The 24,040-nt window shown below is 44.1% G+C and overlaps 1 protein-coding gene across 1 annotated transcript in view; it reads left to right on the top strand.

Annotated features, from left to right (window-relative positions):
• Window positions 1–21,722, top strand: part of CHSY1 (chondroitin sulfate synthase 1) — a 71,010-nt gene extending 49,288 nt beyond the window's left edge. Inside the window, exon 3 of the mRNA XM_030317507.1 lies at window positions 18,686–21,722. Coding sequence (XP_030173367.1) covers window positions 18,686–20,278 — 1,593 coding nt within the window. The 3' untranslated portion in view covers window positions 20,279–21,722. The remainder of the gene's footprint in view (window positions 1–18,685) is intronic.
• The last annotated feature ends 2,318 nt before the right edge of the window (window positions 21,723–24,040 follow it).

Genomic DNA, 24,040 nt, shown 5'->3' with positions numbered 1-24,040 from the left:
GTTCCTTACGGTCATTTAGGGACCCAGGTTCTCCTTTTGCTTCCCTGCCATCGCCTGCGGCATCCTCCTCAACCGTGTGGTTACGAGGCTGAGGCTGTGGGTACAAGAGCCACAGGAGGGGACAAGAGCCTGGGGACACAGAGCCAGGCCCTGAGGAGGCACCAGCTGGAAGGGGAGCACATCGCTTCCATTCACACTTGCGGGAGAGAACTCGGGTGTGTGGCCACACCTAACTAGATGGGGCAGGCGGCTGGAGCCAGGCCACCGTCTGTCCCCACGGAGGAAGGGAGGACAGATGCTGGCAGTCAGGTCACAGTCATTGCCATACAACTGAAAGCAGTCTTTACATCCTGTAGTGAATCTTTACATCCAGAGTAGCCTTTCCTCTCTGGTGGATTTGTGGATTGAGTTCCTCAGGTTGCAAGTGCAAGGCGTCTGAATATCACTTTTAGAAATCATGGCAGTGTACCCAGGTCAGACGTTGAAGAAATACAATTGTGTAGTACAATTTAATTTTTAACTTTTAGGTGAAAACGCACCTAATTATGAGGTCTAAATAGGAAATAGGCTTCTCCCAAGGATTTCCATTGGCAAGAATCATTGCCTGTTAAGAACTGTTTGTTTTATATGACGCTCTTATAATTTAACTTTGTATAAATGCCACCATTTGGGATGTCCATAGATACTTTGCCTAAATTTTTTTTTTTTAATTTTTTTTTCAACGTTTTATTTATTTTTGGGACAGAGAGAGACAGAGCATGAACGGGCGAGGGGCAGAGAGAGAGGGAGACACAGAATCGGAAACAGGCTCCAGGCTGTGAGCCATCAGCCCAGAGCCCGACGCAGGGCTCAAACTCACGGACCGCGAGATCGTGACCTGGCTGAAGTCGGACGCTTAACCGACTGCGCCACCCAGGCGCCCCTAAATTTTTCTCTTCTAGAAAATCATTCTGGCTGTAATAGTAAGGGTATAAAGACCTGGGGATATTTTCAAAATATAGAATGAAACCATCAAATCAGTCCAAATGGGAAAGTTTCCCTTAAGGTGTTTTCTTTTAAATTTATATTATGTCGCTTTTAGCTTTATCCTTTCCATAACATGGAGACTGGGGATGCATTCGTGATTAAATTTGCATCTGGGGAATGTGGAAATGCCTTACTGGTAGTTATCAAAGCTTAACCTGATGTTTAAAGAAGGAATGTAATTAATGGGCTTGCAGTCAAATTCGTCAATAATTTAAGGAAAATCTCTAATTGGATTAACACTACCTTCTTTAGGAAGAAAATAAAGTTTATGATTCTTCAGTATTTACTTAGTTACATACTTTTAAGGTGAAACAAAGAATAAAATAATAAAACGTAAACATGAATTGCTCCTTTGTATTCTAGGAGTATGCCTATAGTTCATTGTGAACTGCTAAGCTTTCATACACCCAGTGTAACATTTTAGCATGTTAGACCAATGCATTTGAAGAAACCAGGGCATTCACATTTAAATTTATTTTGACATCAATTGGACCCTAAGATAGTAACAGTGGTTATGGCCGGGTAGTAAGAATAGAATTCTTGTTTTATTTTACCTCTCTTGAGTTTCCCTGGTTTCGACCAGTGAACAGGGGTTGTATATTAAACCTCTCCCCACTTTGCAATGGCACAGTAATGTCTGACACCCGGACTTCACATCAGTATGGGACACCAGAAAATTCCTGACCAGGAGGCTTGTAAAGAAAGAGGTTTTCATTTCTTCCAGTGCAGTTCATACTTACAGGGTTTGATGAGTGATACATTGTTTATTTAGAGTATGCTTATTTCACAGACACATCTACTTTTATAGATGATTTATGTTGACTTACTTGGGTCAAGATAACGTGCAACTAGAGGTGCCTGGGTGGCTCAGATGGTTGTGTTGGACTCTTGATCTCACCTCAGGTCTTGATCTTAAGGTCATGAGTTCAGGCCCCTCATTGGGCTCCACATTAGGCCTGGAGCCTACTTAAAAAAAAAAAAAAAAGATAATGTGCAACTTGAATTTGAACCTATGTGAAATTCTCTGGTTACTGTCCCTTATCGCTTTTGTGAAAGAAATTTGTACTTCTCCCCTTCGTTTGACATATGATTTATTCCTTTACGTTACCCTATAAGTTTGCTCACGTCTATGAAATGTTTGCTTTTCTTGTGGCTTATAATTTTAGTGTTTCTTTTTCTTTGGTTCAAAGGTCCTGATTTGACAAATAGCAGAATCGCTTGATTTTAGTTAGGAGTTAGTGTTGTTAACTATATCAGGAAAATAAATGTTCAGAAGTAGAATTACTACTCCAATAGAATGTACTTATAAGTATATACATACTGTATAGCTTGCAGAATGTATTTGGTTTTGTTACCTTATATGTGAGTATGTACATTAAAATGAATATTTGTCAGATGTCCCCAGAGTAGGTTTGTGATTCTCCCTCTTTTCAGCATTTTATAATGAATGCATATTGTTTCATAACAATAAAAAAAGATTTAAAAATAGTAATCATGTGATTTGAGTATTTCTACAAGATGGCATTTTAAAAATCACATGGCGGGGCGCCTGGGTGGCTCAGTCAGTTGAGCGTCCGACTTCGGCTCAGGTCACGATCTCACGGTTCGTGAGTTCGAGCCTCGCGTCGGGCTCTGGGCTGATGGCCCAGAGCCTGGAGCCTACTTCCGATCCTGTGTCTCCCTCTCTCTCTGCCCCTCCCCCATTCATGCTCTGTCTCTCTCTGTCTCAAAAATAAACATTAAAAAAAAATTAAAAAAAAAATAAATAAAAATCACATGGCTTGCAGTGTAGACAGTAAATGCTCTTTGTAAGACTACACTTCATTTGTGAAATCCCCCTTTATTTCGTTGTACTTGATCTTTGTTATAACATACATGTTGTAGAATCTGATCGAAACTTTGAGCAAAGAAGTAGATGAGATCTTATCTTTTTGTCATCCTTTTCAGAAGTGTCCTTTTGAAAATAGAAATTTGAGGGGTGCCTGGTGCCTCTGTCAGTTAAATGTCCTACTTCGGCTCAGGTCAAGATCTCATGGTGGGTTTGAGCCCCGCATCGGACTCTGCTGACAGCTCGGAGCCTGGAGCCTGCTTCGGATTCTGTGTCTCCCACTGTCTCAGCTCCTCGCCCTCTCACACTCTTTCTCTCTCTCAAAAATAAATAAACATTAAAAAAAATTAAGAAAATAGAATTTTGACTTTTCAGAGCAACCAGTGGTTATCTCCCACCCCTACCTTTCACAGCTCTCACGGTCTCGCCTTTCCCCCAGCCAACACATGTGCACACAGAGTCAGAGGTTGCTGTTTGATTTAGAAATAGAGGCAAAATTTGAAAGTCTGAGTGTGCAGGGACTTGGAGACGGTGCGTGTGCAGTGTTTCCAGCAGGAGTGGAAAGTTCTGGGTGTGACTGACGAAACACCGCTGCCTTTGGCGTGTAGAATCAAATCTCCCCTTCTCTTCCTAGCACCGGATTGTTAGTTATTTAATGGTGCAGAATATTAGATAGGAAACAAGGACTCACTCTAAGGGCAAGAATGATGGCTAGATAGTTGTATTGGCCACAGACTTCAAAGCACAGTTAAGACATTCTCATCTAAAGTGCTGTAGTGAAAATGTTTCATTTCAAAATAGAGTACTTTAAAGTGTTACCCGGCTCCACTGTTTCTTGCTGAGGTACCCCTGTAAAATGTGTCCACATGAACAGGGCAAGGAAGAAGCAGGCGAGTAAATCGTTGAATTAGTTGAGATAGCGTTACCTTGAATGAACTTTTTCATTCTGTTTGCCTTCAGCCTAGAGTGCTGGAGGCCCATGTGTAAATAAATGTCAGTAATAAAACCAGTTGCCCGTTCTTATCTTTAGGAATGGCTTTCTTTTCTTTTTTTCTATGGTAAAGATCACTTCACTACCATTACCAGTAATGGCTTTACTGCTGAACACTACCATGGGGCACGGGGCAGGTGCAGCTGCCTAGTCCTTTTGAGTCACTTCCACTTTAAAAGACAGCTGGGCTGGCATTGGGAGCCCACTTTGTTCTGGTGCTGGGCCAGGGCAGGGCAGTGGGCGGCTGCCCATAAGTGAGGGAGGAAGTGGGTGGAGAGAGAGAGGTGTGGAAATCCGTGCTGAATGGTTCCTCCTCCTCTGCCCCCCCCCCCCCCCCCCCAACACCCCCATTGTGGATACTCTGTCTGCTCACAGAGTGAAAATGATCCTACCTTTGCCTAGAGAGCGGGTTTTCTTAGAAAATGAAGGTCCCCGTCATCTTGGTGTAGGAGATTGGTACTGTCGTCACCAGATCTTCCTTTGCCCCAGGAATGTTTGTGTTGTGTGCACATTAAATAGGGGACTTTTCGACTCTTGCTTGCTTTGATGCTTCATCTGGCCAAAATTTGGTTCCGTGGAGCTTACATACTTGTTCAGAAAGTTTGGGGTAGCTTTTAAGCCTTCCTTATTGATTATACCATTAAGATACCTCCCCCCGACACTCACTCCGTTACCTAAACCCCAGACTTCTGCTTGGCCCCACTGCACACATGCACGAGCCTTGCCGTGAACATGGAAGGGCTGGCACAGAGGGACAGGCAGGTTGGGAGGGGAGTTGGCACCGTGTCTGGAGAGCTCCTGGGTGGACCTTCAGGCCGGTGTCCTGGCCACGGTTCCTGCTATTTGCCCCCTAGTGTGGCCCTTGCACAGAGTATGTCAGTCATACTTGCCGAAGAAATGAATGTTCTAGAGGGAGTACCACATATTGTCTAGTCTTTGACCCACAGTGCCTTTGGAACTCTTCCCTCCCCCTCGCTTCTGTCAGGTCACTGCTCAGATTTCCCCCTGCCACAGAGGCCTGCCCCTACCCACCACTCCCCTGTCCCCTGCCTCCCCACCCTCTGTATTTCCTCAGGGCTCCAGTCTCCTCTCTTGAGTTACCTGCCTGCCCCAGCCCTGGAGTGTGAGCTGCAGGACAGGACCTGCCTGGCCATTGTGTGTGCCCTGTGCCCAGAGCAGTGCCTGCAGGAGAGCCCCCGAGCTGTCATGAAATAGCCCTCCAGGCAGCTGGGACAGTGGGGCACTGGGCAGCTCGAATCTCCTGATTTGAAAATGTGGATAATAATCGCACCACCTCATAGGCTTGAACGAGTGAGTGCGTGGGAAGTGCCCGTGGAGCTTCTGAGAGGTGTTGCTCATCCATGTTCTAAAATCATAAACTGTTCAACTTCCATTAGGTTATAAGGATTAAAAAAAAAAAATCAAGTACCTCTGAAGGGTCAAAGGACACGCTTTCAGTTCAAACGTGTTGCCTAACGTGTAACTAACAGAAAGGTTCTGTTGATGGTTTTGGAAGTCGGGTAGGTTATTTTAGAAGTGTAGGATGATTATGTGCTCAGTACACTAAAATTCTCCGCTGTTTACCTTTTCTCCTTTGGGTCAGTGTTTATTAAGGGATTGTGTCCCATGCCGGGCTCTGCTCTGTGCTGGAGCTGCAGAAATAGTGGGCGAGGTCTGCCTTCAAGGAACTTCAGTCTGGCAGAGCAGCTAGGGGGCCCTAAGTGAGATTTTTGAAAATTCTAGATCGATCTTTTTTTTTTTTTTTTTTTTTTTTTTTAGAGAGAGAGAGAGCAGGGGAGGGGCAGAGAGAGAGAAGGGAACAGAGGACCCATAGCAGGCTGAGCCCCGATGCGGGGCTCAAACTCTCAAACCGTGAGATGACGACCTGAGCCAAAGTCAGACGCTTAACTGACTGAGGCCCCCAGGTGCCCCTAGAAGATCCTCTCTCAAGGATGCTTTTCCTCTTTCATGTCTGTGAGGACAGAATCTACACGTTCAGGGGCTGTCTTCTGAGGTCCTGTTGCCATATCTGTTGGGAGTTGGGGAAGCGGGGGCCAGGGAGGGGGCAGAGGTGGGCTGAGTGTGTGTCTCGCCTTTGACTGGTCTGCCCACCGAGCTCTGGACGGTCTGCCTGGGAATGTGAGGGGCAGGGTTGGCTTGAGGACAGGGGTAGCTTTGCCTGGCACATGTGGTACGATGTGGCTTCTCTTTCCTAAAGTGTCACCTCTTCCGTTGGGTAAGGTGCTTCTCTGTCATTGTGATGTTGAAATATCGCCTGGAGCCACTTACAGTGTTAAGTGATTAATCTTTTTTGTCCTCATTAGTAAAGTAGGAGAAATAACATCCACCCATTCATTTATTCAGCCAGTGCTTATTGCGCAACTGCTTGTGTTAGGCACCTAGAGCAAAAGTAGGTTTTGCCCTTAAGGGGTTTAAAATTGTAAGGATTAAAATGAGTGTGTGCGTGTAGGGTGAGGAAGGGAGGGAAGGAGGTACACTAATGAGATGTTCAAATACTCAAAAAAAAAATCTCTTCTTTTTATATAGGGCTTTCTAGTTTGCTGTCTTCAAAGACCAAAAAATCTTAACTCATTGTGAATTGTTAATCACTTGGATTTTGTTTCCACATATCTCTTTCCACAAGGATCTGAATCCTAGAGTATTTTATATATTCCTCTAAAGGGTTTGTTTTGCTTAGAGCAGGGAGTAGACTAATGAGTGGAAGGGAAGAACAAAAGAATTGATTATAAATAACAAGTCAGAGAAAAAGGATTGACTATCTTCCCCTGGAATCTACTTTTATTAACATAAAACATTAACATAAAACATAATTTGAGGATTTTTTTTTCCTGCTAGGTTGCCTGTGAGTTTTTAAAAAATTAAGTCACTATTTTTTAGAGCAGTTGAGGTTTAAAGGGAAGTTGAGCAGACTGTAGTGTTCCCATATACCCGTCTCTCCCCCAACCCCACGATCACGTCATCAGCACCCCCACAGAATGGTACATTTGTTACAGTCGGTGGGCCTGCACTGACACATCATAATCACCCAGTCCCTAGTTTACCTTAGAGTTCCCTCTCGATGTTGTGCATTCTCTCACCATTGTAGTATCATACTGAGTAGTGTCACTTCCCTAAAAATCCTCTGTGCACCCCCTCTCCCCTAACTCTTGGCAACCACTGATCCTTTTATTGTCTCCATAGTTTTGCCTTTTCCAGGATGTCCTATAGTTGGAATTGTACAGTATGTAGTGGCCTTTTCAGATTAGCTTCTTTCGCTTAATGATACACATTAGAGCTTCCTCTGTGTCTTTCCGTGGCTTGATAGCTCATTTCTTTTTATTGCTGAATAACTTTCCGTTGTCTGGATGTACCACAGTTTATTCATTCACCTGCTTGAAGGACACACTGGTTGACTGCAGGTTTGGGAATTTATGACTAAAGCTGCTACACCTGTGTGCAGCTTTTTGTGTGGACGTAAATTTTCGATTCAGTTGGTTAAATACCAAGGAATGTAATTGCTAGATCTAACAGTTAAGGGTACGTTTAATTTTGTAAGAAACTGCCAAATGTCTTTAGAGGCTGTGCCATTTTGTGTTCCCACTATCCATGAACGAGAGATCCTATATTTTTTTATTTTTTATTTTTTTAAGTTTTATTTATTTATTTTGAGAGAGACAAAGACAGCATGAGCGGGGGAGAGGGGTAGAGAGTGAGGGAGAGAGAGAATTCTAAGAGGTCCGCATCACCAGCACAGAGCCTAATGTGGGGCTCAAACTCATGAAACCATGAGATCATGACCTGAGCCAAAACCTGAGCCACCGAGACGCCCCATGAGAGGGTCTGTTGATCCATATGCTTGCCAGCAGTTGATGTTACCAGTATTTTGGATTTTGTCCATTTTAATAGGTCTGTGGTGGTATCTCATTTTATTTTGCATTTCTCTAATGTCATACGATGTTAAAACATCTTTTCACATGCTTCTTGGTCATCTGCATATCTTCTTTGGGGAGTTTTGAAAGTTCTTTGTATATTTTGGACACTTGTCCTTTATCATACCAGTTATCAGATATGTTTTTTGCAAACATTTTCTCCCAGCCTCTGGATTTTCTTCTCATTCTTTTGACATTGTCTTTTGCTGAGAGGTTTTTTAATTTTGATGAAGTCCGGCTCCTCAATTATTCCTCTCATGGATCACCTTTGGTGCTGTATTAAAACGTCATCTCCATACCCAGGGTTCTCTGGGTTGTCTCCTGTTATCTCCAAGGACTTCTATAGTTTTGTGTTTTTACATTCAGGTCTGTGGTCTGTCTTGAGTTAATTTCTGTGAAGGGTGTAAAGTCGATGTCCAGATTGATTTTTGTTTGTTTGTTTTTTCTTGTGAGTGTTCAGTTGCTCTGGCAACATTTGCTGAAAAGACTATCTTTGCTTCAGCTTATATTGCCTTTGCTCCTTTGTTGGTTGCCTATGTTTAGAAAATGTTTATTTGTATCACTTCTCTAGAAATCTGATACTGTAGAATTTAAGAGCTCCCCCCTTCCCCCGGAAACACTCCCTTTCCTTCCCCTTTCCCCATTTCTTAAAGACAAGTGTAGGAACTCAACCCTGTGTAATTGCAGAGTGAGAGCCCCTTCTCAGATTTACATGGGGTTGATTGCAGGATTATTAAGCCTGGGAGTCCCCATGCAGACTCCCTCACCACCGTGTGACAGAAATACTGACTTGAATGTGTGAAACAAAGCCATGATATCTACCATCAGGTTCTCAAGCAGAAGCTGTACTTTCAAACGGCTGGAGTGAACAGGAATTGGGCTGTGCTCTTGCTCCCCCTCCACTGGCCTTGCTGCCCTCCTCTGGTGGCCTCGTCTTGTGACTGCAACTCCACTGGGTTGTCCTAACTCATTAGACTTTCATCATTAAAAAAAAAAAAAATTTAATCTTTATTTTTGAGAGAGAGAGAGAGAGTGTGAGTTCATACCTGAGCCGAAGTCAGATGCTTAACCAACTGACTGTGCCACCCAGGTGCTCCTGGACCTTCATCATTCAATTCAAAGCCTGCTTGGATCTTTAGGTGTGTGTGTATGTGTGTGTGTGTGTGTGTGTGTGTGTGTGTGTGTGTGTGTGTAAGATATTACTTGATAAATGTGGCAAGTTAAAATGGTTTAAAATGTCTTTATTTAGAATGAGATTGCACAACAAATCAGGAATCTTGACTTCAAAAAATCCTAGAAGGAAATGAACTTGTATGCCACATTTGGCCCACAGGTTCATTTGGGCTCATATTTCTCTGTCTCTCATTCTAAAATTTGAATTGGTGGCTAACAGTTAAAAATTAGGAAACTTTATGGGCACCTAGGTGGCTCAGTTGGTTGAGCATCCGACTTTGGCTCCAGTCATGATCTCACATTTCGTGAGTTTCAGTCTCATGTCAGGCTCTGTGCTGACAGCTCAGAGCTTGGAGCCTGCTTCGGATTCTGTCTCTCTCTCTCTCTGCCTCTCCCCTACTCACACTCTTTCTCTCTCTCTTTCAAAAATAAACATAAAAAAAATAAAAAGTAGGAAACTTATACAAAAATAGCCATATTTCTACCTTTTCGGTAAAAAAATCAGATCTGAACCCACTGGGCCTGTGTTCCTATGTGTCCCTGTCCTCCAACTTCCCTAACCTGGTGCACTTCCCCAATATTGCCCCGGAAGATTGTTTTTAGTTTTATTTCTGTTTTTGTTTGTTTTTTGGCGATCCCTTAGGCTATAGCTTAAGTTGCTTTTCCTATGGTTATTTGCTCCAGGGTGAGAGCTGTATGTGGCCACAAAGGGACTAGCGTTAGGAAGGAGCACTGTGAGGGGACGCGTATGTGGTGGCCAGCTGGTGGCCAACGGTGACTGGACCCGGGCACCTGCTGTGAGTCAGGTTTTAGAGAAACACCTATACAGAGGGAGAGCCCTTCATACACTTCCCTTAAGAGCAGGCTGAGGGCCCAGGTGGTAGTGCTGCCCACTGTGTGCTTTATCTTTGTGTGCAAGCTTATCTTTTCTTTGTACTTGACCTTTTAGATTTTCCCTGCCTCGGAGGGTGCCTTTAATGTGTTCAGTAAGTATTTGGTGCCACATTTGCGCAAGACTTTGTTCTTTTGAAGATAATTGTGCATACATTCATTCTTCATAATGCTGCCACATTTGCTTCTTTATCTATGGTGGGGGGTGGGGGAGGGTGGGGAAAGGCAGTGCCCGGAAAGCTTAATTGACTCCCACAAGGTCAAACATTAGTAAAGAGCAGAGATGGAAGTTTAGATAGTTTTCTGACTGCAGATAAGGGCGTTCTCTTTCCACTGCCGCTGTTGACTATTCAAAACACGAAATGTTCACCCGCAGACTCTATTGATTTCAGTTTGATCACTTTGCTTATTGTTTTATGTAGAAGTATTACCTTACTACGGACAGTTTTCATAATAGTTTGCCAAGCTGAGTTCTCAGGTCTTTTGAAATGCGTCAGACTTCTCAAAAAGGTATTTAGATTTCAGATTTTGGCACTAATGGATCAAGACACAAACATACAGCTCTTATTATTTTTCTTTTTTTTTTTTTTTTTTACCACTAGAGGCCCAGCATAATTCCCATGAAAAAATTTGCTTTTTTAAATGAACTCTTTAAAATACAAAGCACCTAATCCTTGAACTTATTAATTGAATGCAAATTGGCAAAGCCTATACAAACGCATTAGGAGAGAGACCTAATAGGGGCATGTGGAGTGACCATATGTCCCGAGAGCCATGGACAGGCCAGTTTACGCCAGTGATCTTGGCCTAATTTATTAACAGATTTTCTCTTTCATCTCTAAAGGTCCTGCTTCAGCCAGTAAATTCTCTGGAAAAACCCTACCTATAGGTATATGAGAATGTTAATTTAGATATTTAAAACTGTGAGTGAGATGATTTTGAAACTATTACCAGTTATGATCTCCTGACATTTAGGCAACCCATATTTTCTTTGAAACGTTTTTCAGCAGAAAAGGATAAGAAAAATTCTCTGCAAAGAATTGAAATGCTGCATAAATCAGAATGAAGAAATATCCATCGATCTGGAGCAGTGATAGTCTGTTGATGCAGCTGAAATACATATTTAATGATGGACACTAATGTAAACAGTTAATGGGGAGAACCGTGACTTAATGAGAATGTTGGCCTTCCTTGCAGAGGATGCCAAGGACATTTGCTAATGAAGACTGTAGCAGTCGGTATTTGTTAACTGAAGATTAGATGTGGGTAGTTGATGGGTGTTCCCAGCTGGGCTAGAAGTTCCTGGGAATAGCGTGACCTTGATATTTGTTAGCCCCTCTCAGATTTACCATAGAATGAGTCACAGTTCTGAAACATCTCACAGTACAGGAGATGGCTTTTCCGGAGTCCAAGGTTATGGGGACACTTTTTAGAACAAAGCTTAAGAGCTGTATTATGGACACTGGAAATTAAACCATCAGTGGTGCTGTATGTGTTTTAAAAAGGCTTTCTTCCTTGTTTTTTATGCAAGAAATGACCTTGTGATTATAAAAGAAACCTGAATGCCAGATTTGTGTTTTCTCCTGCAGTACTTTTTAACTTCCCATTATGTAATATTCTTGGAAGGAATGTGCTGAGTGACAGATTATTGAACTATACTACATAATAATGAAGTTTTCTTTCAATTTGAATGCTTTGTAACAAACAAACTACATATTTGTTGCCGCATGGAATTACTACAGTGACCTGTTATGAATCTCCTATCCTTAACTATTTTTATAGCAGAATTGGAGGTTTGCAGGCCCCTGGATGGCTCAGTCAGTTAAAGCCTCTGACTCTTGATTTCGGCTCATGGCATGATCTCATGGTTGTAAGACTGAGTCCCATGTTGGGCTTTGCACTGAGCGTGGAGACTGCTTAAGATTCTCTGTCTCTTTAACTCTGCCCCTTCCTCGCACTCCCCCCCCCCCCCAAATAAATAAGTAAGTAAGTAACCATTAAAAAAAAGAAGAAGAATTGGAGGTTTGCTTTTATAAGACGGAAGCAGTTAACTGGGATGTAGTGGTATCTTTTAATGCTCCAAACAGTTTGACTCAGTGAAGGTAGAATCTTGTAACGTTTCTAATGCTGTATCTTCAACCATATCAGGATGGATGGGTAGAACATCACAGCATGACTTTAGAATCCTATGTGATTGGTTATGAAACTAGCACGTAGATCCCATCTTAGAATTCTTCACACTGAAGGAACCTTTAGTATGATATAGACATTCAATAAACGAGAAAACTTTGAGACCCAACAAATTCAAGTGACTCCTCCAAGGTCTTACAACTCACTAGTAGCATAAAAGCAATAAATGTCTCCATATAGTCTTATTTCTGAATGTTTATTTTAAATTGTTACATTCTGAACTTTCTCACAGAGAAATAGTAGTTTATTTCTATTACCACTAAATTGCTAAACACTTACTTTAGTCACGTAATTATACCTCTTAAAGGTAGAGGACTTCATTCCTGTTGAATCTAGGCAATTGCCTGGAGTCCAGAAATTAAATGGTACCTGCCTCTTATCTGCTTAGTGGGGAACATTGTGGTGAACAGCACGTTAGCCATAATTTGAGGAAAAGAGGGACAATGCATAATAGAAGGTACAGATGTTCACCTTAATGATCCAACTGTTCCTCATTCAAGTGCCTCAAACCAAATGGCTTGATTTCATCTCACCTGCAGCATTCTTAAATGCAACCAGGCATCTTTAAAGGCAAAACCCAAATGACAGCAGGAAACTAGGAACTAGTGAAGATAAAAACAAAGATAATTTGAGGAGAACTTCGCAAGGGATCCCCAGAGCAAAAGCAAATGCCTAAAATACTACAAAGGCAGACATGAGATCCAAAAGCACTAAGATCGCTTGATGTGAACAGGTGGAAAAGGTGACGGGGTAAAAGTGGAAGGGGATAGATGGAGGGGGGTGGTGTTGCGCGCTCACAACCTTTTTCCTTACCTTTCCTCCAAAGCCATTTTGCAATAAGGCTTTGTATAGAAGTTGATGGCATTTGTTAAATGTGCTGAATGACCAAAAGGTGCCACCAGAAGCCGATTTGGGCAGGGTCTTAGTATCAGCATCAGTACCCTTCTGTGGAGGTGCATGGCCTCACCTGTAGACATTCTGTCTGCTCACCTGTAAAGTACTTATGTCCACATTTGCTCTTTTAGACAAGGAGCTATTTATTTAGATTTTTCTTAGGATCATAGCAGGTGTCTTTTCCATCCAGTCTGTCAGGTGGGTGGCTTCTTTGTCTAAAATGTTTATTTTATAGTAATATTAGTGTGCTAAGTAAATCCTTTGGGGGTGATACAGGAGGGGAGAGCACGAGCTAGTCTGGGCATAGACTTGGCCTCATTTGTAACAAAATAAGTGCTGTTCCCCCGAACACACACGCTCACGCGATCTCTGTCTTGTAAAAGATTTCTTCATTTAAAAAGAAAAAAGGATATTACATAACATTCCTTTCGTTCAGATTTTTAGAGGTTAGTCAGAAGATACCTACAACTTTCCTCTAAGTTCACATTCTCAGTCTGTAATCGTTCCTGGGGATTTTAAGGCTTCCATAAGCCCGTTAGTCAAATGTCAAGAATTTTCTTTGTGTTTATGCCTTTAGCATACATACTCTGTTTTGGGTGAAGCTTGCCGAGACGTCCGACACTATGAAAGTCATAGCCGCAGACGGCCTCTAAAAGATGTTGAGAAATGTAGTCCTGAAAGTGTTCGGGGATGTGATGTCCTGGTGAGCCTGTAAGAAGCAGCAGTCATGTGCAGCAGACCATGCACTGCACAGAGGACTCCCTTTGGAGATCACTCTCCATGCATAGGGTTTTGATAGCCAAGAATAAAATGTGTAGTCATGGACTCAGTTTTCTAGGGAGTAAAGGACAAGTAACAACTACATCCTTTGTCTGGAAGGCTACTTATTTTTCCTCAAGATACACTGCTGATTTTTACATTCCAAAATATATTCTAGCCAGAGGGACCTCAGGCTTGTCCCTCATCGTTAGTTACTGAGGATCTCGTGTCTGTCAGCCCTCGTCATCTGTGTTCTTCTGCATTAAATCATGCCACAGTATCTTGATACCTGCTGTGCGTAAAGACTTTCCTGTTTATCATAAATTCACCAAATACCTGCTGAGCGTCTTGTGTCCAGTGTGAGCCAGACTCTGGAGATGTAGTGAATGTCTGGATACCAGTTCCCCCAGTCTGCTCTAGAACTCTTTGTCTCAAGTCTGTCCTGGCTGCCAGAGCAAAAACACTGTCAAGTGGGTGGTTTAAACAGCAGAAATGTATTTCTCACAGTTCTGGAGGCTGGAGGTCTGAGATGAAGGTATCTGCATGGTCAGGTTCTGGTGACGACCGTCTGCCTGGTTTACAGACCTGCTTTCTTGTGTACCGTCTTGGTGGGGACTGAGTGCTCTGGTCCCTTCACCCCCTTATACAGGCCCCCATCCCACCGCAGGGGCCTCATCCTCATGACTTCATCTAAACTCAGTCACCTTCCAGAGGCGCCACCTCCAGATAACATCACATTGAGAGTGCTTCAGCGTGTCAGTTGGGGTGAATTGGGAGTCCGCAGACATCCAGTCCATTGCACTCTTCTTATGGGGCTTACTTGCACTGTCTTTCTGGGGCTCTCTTTGCTTTCTTCTCTGTTGTACCTTTTGTTTCCAGGATCCTATGTGATCATCTTTCTAGATGTATTCCCTCACTCTAGAAGGGCACATCCTTTCATAGCTGGGATGGAATGAGTACGAGGTAAAACTGTCCTTGAATGTCTGAAAATCTCTCTTCTACCCTCCTACTTGATGGGTCGTTTGGTTGGGAAGAGAATTCTCCATTGAGAATAACTTTCACTCCCCCCCTGCTTTTAACAAGGCATTGGTCTTTCTCTTCCAGTCAGGACAGAGCACTCTAGTTTCTGGTTAATTTATACATGGCCCTTTTCCTCCTCTTTGGAAGTTTTTCAGATTGCTTTATCTGTGGTGTTCCAAGTTTGTACTCTTAGTACTAGGTAGTTGGGGTTTAATTCAGCAACTGTGTCTTTAATTCTGAGCCCATTTTTTGTATTGTTACTCTCTCCCTCATGTGCTTTTCTCTTTTTGGAATGAATACTTTTCTGTTTCCTGGTTTTGTTTTCATCTCTCTTTTCTGGGATGTCCTTCAGCTTTATCCTCAAACTCTCCTTTTTTTCTTTGGCTATTTTATGTTTATTTTCAAGAGCTTTTTTGGTTTTTCTGATTTTTTTTTAATTTTTTTTATTTTTTTACAGTATTCAGTTTTTGTTGCACGAGTGCCTTGTTTTCTGTGTGAATGTGCTACAGGTTTGTTTTTTGTTTCCGTTGTTGAGTTTCTCTTCTGTTCACTGCATTCTCTTTCCGGCAGTCTTTTGTTTCTGTGTTCTGTCTCCATCTTTCCTGTTGGAACCCTCCTTCAGCTGCCTGATGGTCCCTGGCTCTTGATGATCAAGGAAGACTCAGGCATTGAAGAAGCTAACTGAAAGCCCTGTAGGCAAGATTCCTTAAACTAGTGTCATAGCTGTAGTGATCTGGCCTTGGGCGATCCCTTTTGCAGGAAGACTCCAGATAATCTATGGGAATGTTTAATTGATGCAGAAGAGACTCTTCCAGTCTCCTACTGGGAATGGAGAGTGGAGGGTGAGTGCTCTGAGACCCAGTTGAGGAAAGGGCTGGGACCCCTGCTCTTTAGACGTTCATTTCCCTCCAGCTGTCAGCCTTGCTTTCATCCCTGCCCAGCTGTTCAGTGAACTAAGTCCTAGAGGAGTGAGGGAAGGAGCCTGTAGACAGATCTCTTCTGGAACAACTACTGTAAATGATGACCGAGTTAAGAAACCTCCAATACTTGCTCCTCGCGCATCCCGGTTCTGTTACAGTTGGTGGGCAGTCCTACATGAATTTGGGAAACACCCCCATCATCTAAATGGCAGAGTAACCTGGAGCATGTCTTTGAAGATGCTGGACATCTGCCAGCGCTCTCCTCCCTCCATGTGCCTATGGTTTTGCTGGGTCCAGCACTGGGCCTCACCCCTGCCTTTCACAGCACCTTTCCTGGGGTTCTGAAGGGCACATTGGCTTACTGTTTAGAGCAGGCCGTTAGCTGCCATCTTCCTTGGCTCCCTTTTCATGTCCTCAGCATTTGGGGGCATCTCTTACCTACTGTGTTTCCTCTCCCATTCTCTTGGTCCTTGTGGGTTTATTCCTTTCTTACTTCTTTCTTCTCTTTGAAGAGATAATTTGGAAAGAATCATATGGGTTCTAGGACTTCATTTTTAGCCATAAGCCTCTGATTTGTATTTTAAGACCATTTTTGCTACTGTGTCAAAATGGCCCTGAGGGAAGGAGAACAGAATTCTGCAGGGAGCCCCATTGGGAAGCCCTGAGGAGGCATAGCCCAGCCTGGAGAGAGAAGAGAAGGCCTGAGACCCTGGAGAGGTGGGCTGGGCAGCACTAGCTGTCTGCAGGGGGCAAGGGCCGGAGGGGCAAGGAGCACCACCGGCTTCAGGCTCTTCTGACCTAATTTTGGAAAGCAGCTTGTATGGTTCATTGTGTTTACATTCTTGCAAATGGAGAGACCTTTAAAACAAGCTATGGTTCTTCATGCCCACTGTTAAAAATTTTAAATGGACAAAATGAAAATACTATGTCATCATAACAAATACATATAAATTATTACATAGCCTTCCGTCTCTCGTACAGTAGTTGTTTTACTAGTCCGCAGGCATGGAGCCCTGGGCCATTGCTGATTCCTTTGCCATGGTGGTGGGGGCACCGCTGTGTCCTTTCCGGAGCTCCCCCGCACCCAGGTGGCATCCTCAGGGGAGGGGTGGGGGCAGGACTCAGATAACTGGAGGAAGGGCCTCCGGGCTGCTGTTGGGGCCCGCAGTGGTAAGGGGAGTCCAGACGCCCTGCTTTCCCTAAGCACATCCCGGACTGCAGCCTTGCTTCTGGCCATTTGAGTCCAGCATTAGAGTTTTGCTCTCCCGCATTGCCTGGTAAATGACAGAAGACGTGTGTAAAGTCGCACATCAGTGAGTGCCTGTGTTGTATGCTATCCCCTGGGAGCAGAAACTACGAGGGGCCCTGCAGGCCGGTCAGGGAGCACCCTGCCTGCCTTCTAGCTTCTTTGACACCTGACTGCTTTTTCTAATTAATTTAAAATTTGGGAACTACCTCAGTGGCTGATCCCATGCACCCAGGTCACATGTTGATCACAGACCTTGTGGGAAGAAAGTTGGAAACAGGGCACTTCCGAGATGTTGTCTTATTCCAGGCTAAGTCCTACTGTGCGAACGGACCTCACAGGCGTCCAGGAGAGCAAAGGGCCGAGTTTGAGAAGGTCAGCATTTGCCAGACTCGTGGCTCCCTGAGAATTGAGTGAGGGAGTGAATGTGGGTGGAGGCCTTGCTCAGAACCTGGCCTGTATTCTTTGCCCCCTCTTCCTCTCTGTCTTTCTCTCTCTGTTTCTATCTCTGTCACCATTCTGTGGAAGTATTTCCCCTTTTTTTCTTTCTTATTGGCTTTATTTATTGGTAGTTTGTAGTATATCGAAGAAGAAAGCCGGATGTAAAAATCCTAACCCATATTTTACTGTTACATTGATTGCCGTGTCTCAGAAAAAAAAGAAGAAAGACTTTCCAAAGGCACATAAACTGCTTGGTTCACATACATATCACCCTATCAAGCGTTAGTATTTAGCAATATGAACAAAACCCCAAAATGACCCACAAATGAAACAGGACTAATTTATCACATACCAACTTCAATATTATTGAATGGTTTTTGCAGATTTTTATTCTTCGTTCCAGAAGGCTTTGTAGATACTCATCATCTCACTGCTTGGATGTTCAGGGGAATTAAGTATATTCTCTACCTGACTTAAGGAACGTGCCGCATTTGGGCTGATGGACCTCAAACCTTTGTCTCCCCTGCTCCCCCCAAGCCAGTGTCCCAGGACAGGGGACGAGTTGGTGGAATAATGGGCCCGTTTGGGTTGCCTGCCTTTTAGCTGGACATTCTGAGCCCGCCATGGGCTGCCCTGTGCCAGTGCTGGAGCCCCGGTGCTGAGTGAGCAGACCCTCTCCTGCCTGCACAGAGGCCGTGGGGAGGTGCACTTGACACTAGGAACAAGCAAGTCAAAGTGCTCACTTCCAGTGACCTTGCAGAACCTTGGCTTCGCCTGCAGCATGCCCTTCCAGACGGCAGGCCTCCTCCCCTTTCCTTGTCTTCAGCTCCCTGGAAGCAGTGTTAGTCCTGTGTCAGGTCCCGCTCCTGGAGTTTTTCTCTTTACACCATCGATGCGGGCACTTCCTGTGTCGGGGTAGCTGTAGGGTCTGCTCTTCCAGCTGGGCAGCAGCTCCCACTGGGGGCCAGTCTTCAGGAGGGGGGACCTCGGCTCTTGGGTCCCTTACATGGGCTTGGTGGGGACCCAGGGTGACATTCTCTTCCAGGTATGCTGACTGTGATCTGAAGATTACACCTTTTCTATAGGAAAACTTTCTTACAATTCGGTTTGCCTTCAGAATTATACTGGCCAACTCTGGTTATTGATGAAGGCTTATTTCTTGATGCAGTTCATATTTCTTACTCATTTCATCCCATCGGACTGCTGGAGATTGGGCTTTACCTAAGGCTTCTGGTATGCTGTGGTGGCTCATTTGGAAAGGTTTCAAATATTTAGATTTTTTTGAAGACTTTGCAGGTGTGTAAGGAAATGCGAGACTAGAGGGACAGAGTCACGTGATACTAACCTAGCCATCATCTTTTTTTTTTTCCTTAACAGATGCAGCAGCTTTTTTATGAGAATTACGAACAGAACAAAAAGGGGTACATTAGAGATCTCCATAATAGTAAAATTCACCGAGCCATCACCCTGCACCCCAACAAAAACCCACCCTACCAGTACCGGCTCCACAGCTACATGCTCAGCCGCAAGATAGCCGAGCTTCGCCACCGTACCATCCAGCTCCACCGAGAGATCGTCCTGATGGGCAGATACAGCAACACGGAGATTCACAAAGAAGACCTCCAGCTGGGAATCCCACCTTCCTTCATGAGGTTTCAGCCCCGCCAGCGGGAGGAGATCCTGGAGTGGGAGTTTCTGACTGGGAAATACTTGTATTCTGCGGCTGAGGGCCAGCCGCCTCGGAGAGGGATGGACTCCGCTCAGAGGGAGGCCCTGGATGACATTGTCATGCAGGTCATGGAGATGATCAATGCCAATGCCAAGACCAGAGGACGCATTATTGACTTCAAGGAGATACAGTATGGCTACCGCCGGGTGAACCCCATGTATGGGGCCGAATACATCCTGGACCTGCTCCTTCTGTACAAAAAGCACAAAGGGAAAAAAATGACTGTTCCCGTCCGGCGACACGCATATTTACAGCAGACCTTCAGCAAGATCCAGTTTGTGGAGCACGAGGAACTGGATGCAAAGGAATTGGCCAACAAAATCAATCAGGAATCCGGATCCTTGTCCTTTCTCTCAAATTCCCTGAAGAAACTTGTTCCCTTTCAGCTCCCTGGATCAAAGAACGAGCACAAAGAACCCAAAGAGAAAAAGATAAATATATTGATTCCATTGTCTGGGCGTTTCGACATGTTTGTGAGATTCATGGGAAACTTCGAGAAGACGTGTCTCATTCCCAATCAGAACGTCAAGCTCGTGGTTCTGCTTTTCAATTCTGACTCGAACCCTGACAAGGCCAAACAAGTTGAACTCATGAGAGATTATCGCATTAAGTACCCTAAAGCTGACATGCAGATTTTGCCTGTGTCTGGAGAGTTTTCAAGAGCTCTGGCCCTTGAAGTAGGGTCTTCCCAGTTCAGTAACGAGTCTCTGCTCTTTTTCTGTGACGTTGACCTCGTGTTTACTACAGAATTCCTTCAACGATGTCGAGCAAACACAGTTCTGGGCCAACAGATATATTTTCCAATCATCTTTAGCCAGTACGATCCAAAGATTGTTTATAGTGGGAAAGTTCCCAGTGATAACCATTTTGCCTTCACTCAGAAAACTGGCTTCTGGAGAAACTATGGGTTTGGCATTACTTGCATTTACAAGGGAGATCTTGTCCGAGTAGGCGGCTTTGATGTTTCCATCCAGGGCTGGGGGCTCGAGGATGTGGACCTTTTCAACAAGGTTGTCCAGGCAGGTTTGAAGACATTTAGGAGCCAAGAAGTGGGAGTAGTCCACGTCCACCATCCTGTCTTTTGTGATCCCAATCTCGATCCCAAACAGTACAAAATGTGCTTGGGGTCCAAAGCATCCACATATGGGTCCACACAGCAGCTGGCTGAAATGTGGCTGGAAAAAAACGACCCAAGTTACAGTAAAAACAGCAATAACAGTGGCTCAGTGAGGACAGCCTAAGGTCCAGCTTTGCTGGAAGAGACGTTTTTAATTATCTAATTTATTTTTCAAAAATTTTTTGTATGATCCGTTTTCGAAGTCCATACAAGGATATATTTTACACATGATTTTCTTACAAAGGACTCCTTGATGATTGAGCTTTTTGAACAAAAATGTGATCATGTTTGCCTTTGAGCACATTTTCTTGCTGAACGTCATGTAGCAGGCCTGCTTGATAATGACTTGAAATGTACCTGATGGACAGAACTTTCTTGTCGTGTTTCGTTGTGTTTTATGCGTTTCTTTTCAGACCCCTTTGCTGTGGTCCTATGGTAGAAAACATGAACGTTCCTGCAAAGTATTAATGTAACAGAACACTGTAACTCTGGTACATGTTTTGTTGTAACTGGTAATGTTGCACAGATTCGACCTTTTGTCTTTTTTTTTTTTCAATGGCGATTTTTTTTTTTTTTAAGCCATTTCATGTTCTAATTGTAAAATAAGGAAATGTGATAATAAGCTGTATCATCATTGTCGGGAGAGCTTTCCAAAGTTGATTCTTTCCCTCAACTTGTGCTCATTGTGGTCACGGAGTTGTTTTAAAAGCAAGGGGAGAAAGGCACAGTAAGATGAATGGCTGTCGTCGTAATTTGTGTGGCTTAATGGACCTGGCATTAAATTCCAAGAAGGATTTGGTTTTTTGTTTTTTGTTTTTTTCTCATCTTTAAAGGGTACACTATTAATATTTGGAATGGCAAAGAAGAATTATTGTAATAAATCTAATGTACACAAGCTAAAACAGAAACAAAAACCCGCCCTAATGAAAGCATTGGGGGAAAATATATTTTGGTTTTGTTCATCCTGTCTGTGTTACATCGGTGGAGTTGGCTGTTTCAATCTTTAATTACTGTTTTGTTTTATTCTTTGTATCTGAAATACCTTTAATTTATTTAATATCCATTGTTTAGAGCTCGGCCATTTCTCAAGTACCTGTTTAGCTATTAGTATTTATGTGTATCAGGAGTGTGTTTAGTGTTATTTTATTTGCAGTAAACTGATCTCCAAAGATTTCCTTTTGAAAATGCTTTTCCCTCCTCAATTTTTACATTCCTTACTGTTTTACTAAATATTAAGTGTTCTTTGACAATTTTGGTGCTCACATGTTTTGGGGACAAAAGTGAAATCTGTCATTACACCAGAAAGTTCGTTTGTTTTAAAAACTCACAGATCAAATGTGCCTTAATAAATTTTCTTTTTCATTTAGATTTCAAACAGTAATAGACTTGCCATTTTAATACACATCGTTGGAGATCTGCTTATTTGTAAATAGTCTGTTGCTCATTCGGGAAAATAAACCAGTCAACAGTATTTTTCTATTGTACTTTTCAGGACCATTTTGTCTCATTACTCCTGTTTTAGCTAAAGAATTGTATAACATTTGGAGAGTAAAAAACTGAAACACTGATTTATAAAGTTTTTCAAGTTATTTCAGGGGGAATATTTATGTAGAATGCAGTTTGGGAGTGAAATGAAACTTTCAGGTGCCTCTTCCTCTCCCCCCACCCCCCTCCAGTGAATCTGTCCTTTGTTCCTCTTCAGCTTGTCCATTCTCTGTTCTCTAGAACAAGGGTCTTCAAACCCACTCCATGCCCCATCTGGCTTCCTGGTACGGATGCACCTTCCTGGCCCCATATTGGACTGACTGCGCCCATTGGAATCTGCATTTTAACCAGTGCCCACGTGCTACTGTGTGCACGAACGTTCTCGGGGTTTTAGGCTAGATCTAACTACAGGATAAATTGTGTATGGTTGCTCTATAATCCAAGAATCAAAAAAAGTTTAGATCTTTGATGCCAAGGGAGCAAGCTGTGTGGATGCCACTTCCAGTCCGGGACAGGTACTTACCGTGTAATGACAGTTAAGACCCAGTATAATAACATTGTGCTTTCGGGAGGGATTGCTGCCATTCAGCCTAATTGTCATTTACTTTGTGGGGATGTTTAGTTTTCCTTTGGAAAAAAAGCACAGATGTTTTTATTCTTCAGTAAGGAAGAGCACAGTATGCGTCCTGATGACAAAGTAAGTTCTCCATCATGCTAGCTAACTAGAGGGATTTAGGACGGGGTATGAGCAGTTTCCTTCTCAAGCTTGAATGGCCATCCAGTGTCTTGGTGACGCTTTGTTCAAGTTCACCGTTTCCTTCCTACTCCCACTCGTGCTCGTCTATTCCACTTCCTGATGTCGTGTGGATGTTTACGGAGGTGCTGCCCTCCCTTCCTCGAGATTCAGTCTTTAGGAATGCTGCTGGACCCCTTCCTTCTGGTTCCCTCTTTGGTGGTGCCATGCCCAGACTCTGTGCTCACTGGCCTCCTGGTTCACTCTCCTCCTGGCCTCTCCTCGTGTATCCCGCCAGGATCCCTCTTCTCAATCAGCAGCTTTAGTGTCTTCCTGCCTGGGAGAAGACTCTGTGAGCCCCCTCCTCAGGAGCCTCCAGCCAAACTGGGCTCTAAGTTTGTGGGGTCATCAGTCTCTTTCCTGCTCTGGCCTCTGTCTGGAGCTCTCTCTGCACACCACTCCGCTGGCCACCCGGACTCATTCTCCAGGAGCCAACTGAAACTCTCGCCCTGACCACTCTGGGTTCATCCTGGACCCTTCCAGCATAGATGTGACCCAGCTGGACTTCATTCCATGGTCATGTGATAATGTCTCCCTCACTCCAGCCCCTCGAGTGCATCTGGATCTCTTCCCAGCGGTACCCTGGCACGTTGAGCCCTCTTGTCTGTGTCCTACGCTGTCCCCAGCCTTGCTGTTAGTGCATGGTGCCCCGTCTGTATGCGTTCCTCCCAGTGGAATGTCCAGCTGACCTGCCTACCTGTCCCTGCATTGGCTGTGACCTTGTGGCCCATCCATACCCATGACCTGGAAGTAATTGCTTCTTCCCTTAAACCTCTGAAGGCCTTCTACTTGAGATACGCTTTGTTTCATTGTTACTTTATTTATACTTAGTATGCATTGCTTTATTTTAAATATAGAGAAGTATTGAAATGGCCCATAACCCCACAAACCAGATAGCCCTTGTTAACAGTATCTAGAAATGAAGAATACGTGGAGATGGTTGGAAGGGGGAAGAGATCACAATGCTGCACAAAGGGGGGAAATGGAGCCTTCCTCCTCCTCTAACCGTCCAGCCCTGAGGTCCCTCCCACAAAGAACCACCGGCTTTGTGTGTCCTGGTGGGGAATGGGCGGTGTGAAACGTGTGTGAACTAGATTGGTAGCATTTGAAACAATTCATTTACACAAATGACAACCACATGCTTGCTTGGGCACGTGGGCCTGTGTGAGCCTCTTCTTACCACACGACAGAGGTGGACCTGGTCCGCTCATGACTGGTGGACATATTTCTGGAGGGCAGGGCGGAACCGGTGGGCTTTTGGGCGTTGTGGGGACACGTGTGGGAGCCCTGTCCAGAGTGGGAGTGGGAGAGTCTTGTGGGGCAGACGCTCATGGCACCTCACCTCTGGAAGGTGGGATTGCTTTCCCAGTCCTGCTATTCTGGGCCAACATGAGGCCATAGTATGCATGTGGACCATAGTATTCCAGGACTTTGGTGTTTGCAGACAGGGCCACGTGTCACAAACTATAGGTCACACGACTGTCCGTCCCTCTTGGCTGCAGAGTGACAGCTGGGAGTGAAGGGGATGCGTTCCCTTTCACAGGGTGCTGAGGGGAGAAGGGGCAGGTGCTGCTGGTGCACCCACAGCTGGGGGGACACAGAAGTAGC

The sequence above is a fragment of the Lynx canadensis genome, chromosome B3, assembly GCF_007474595.2.
Source record: "Lynx canadensis isolate LIC74 chromosome B3, mLynCan4.pri.v2, whole genome shotgun sequence".
NCBI lineage: Eukaryota > Metazoa > Chordata > Mammalia > Carnivora > Felidae > Lynx > Lynx canadensis.
The sequence above is the reverse complement of the archived record's forward strand: the minus strand, read 5'-3'. Positions and strand labels throughout refer to the sequence as shown.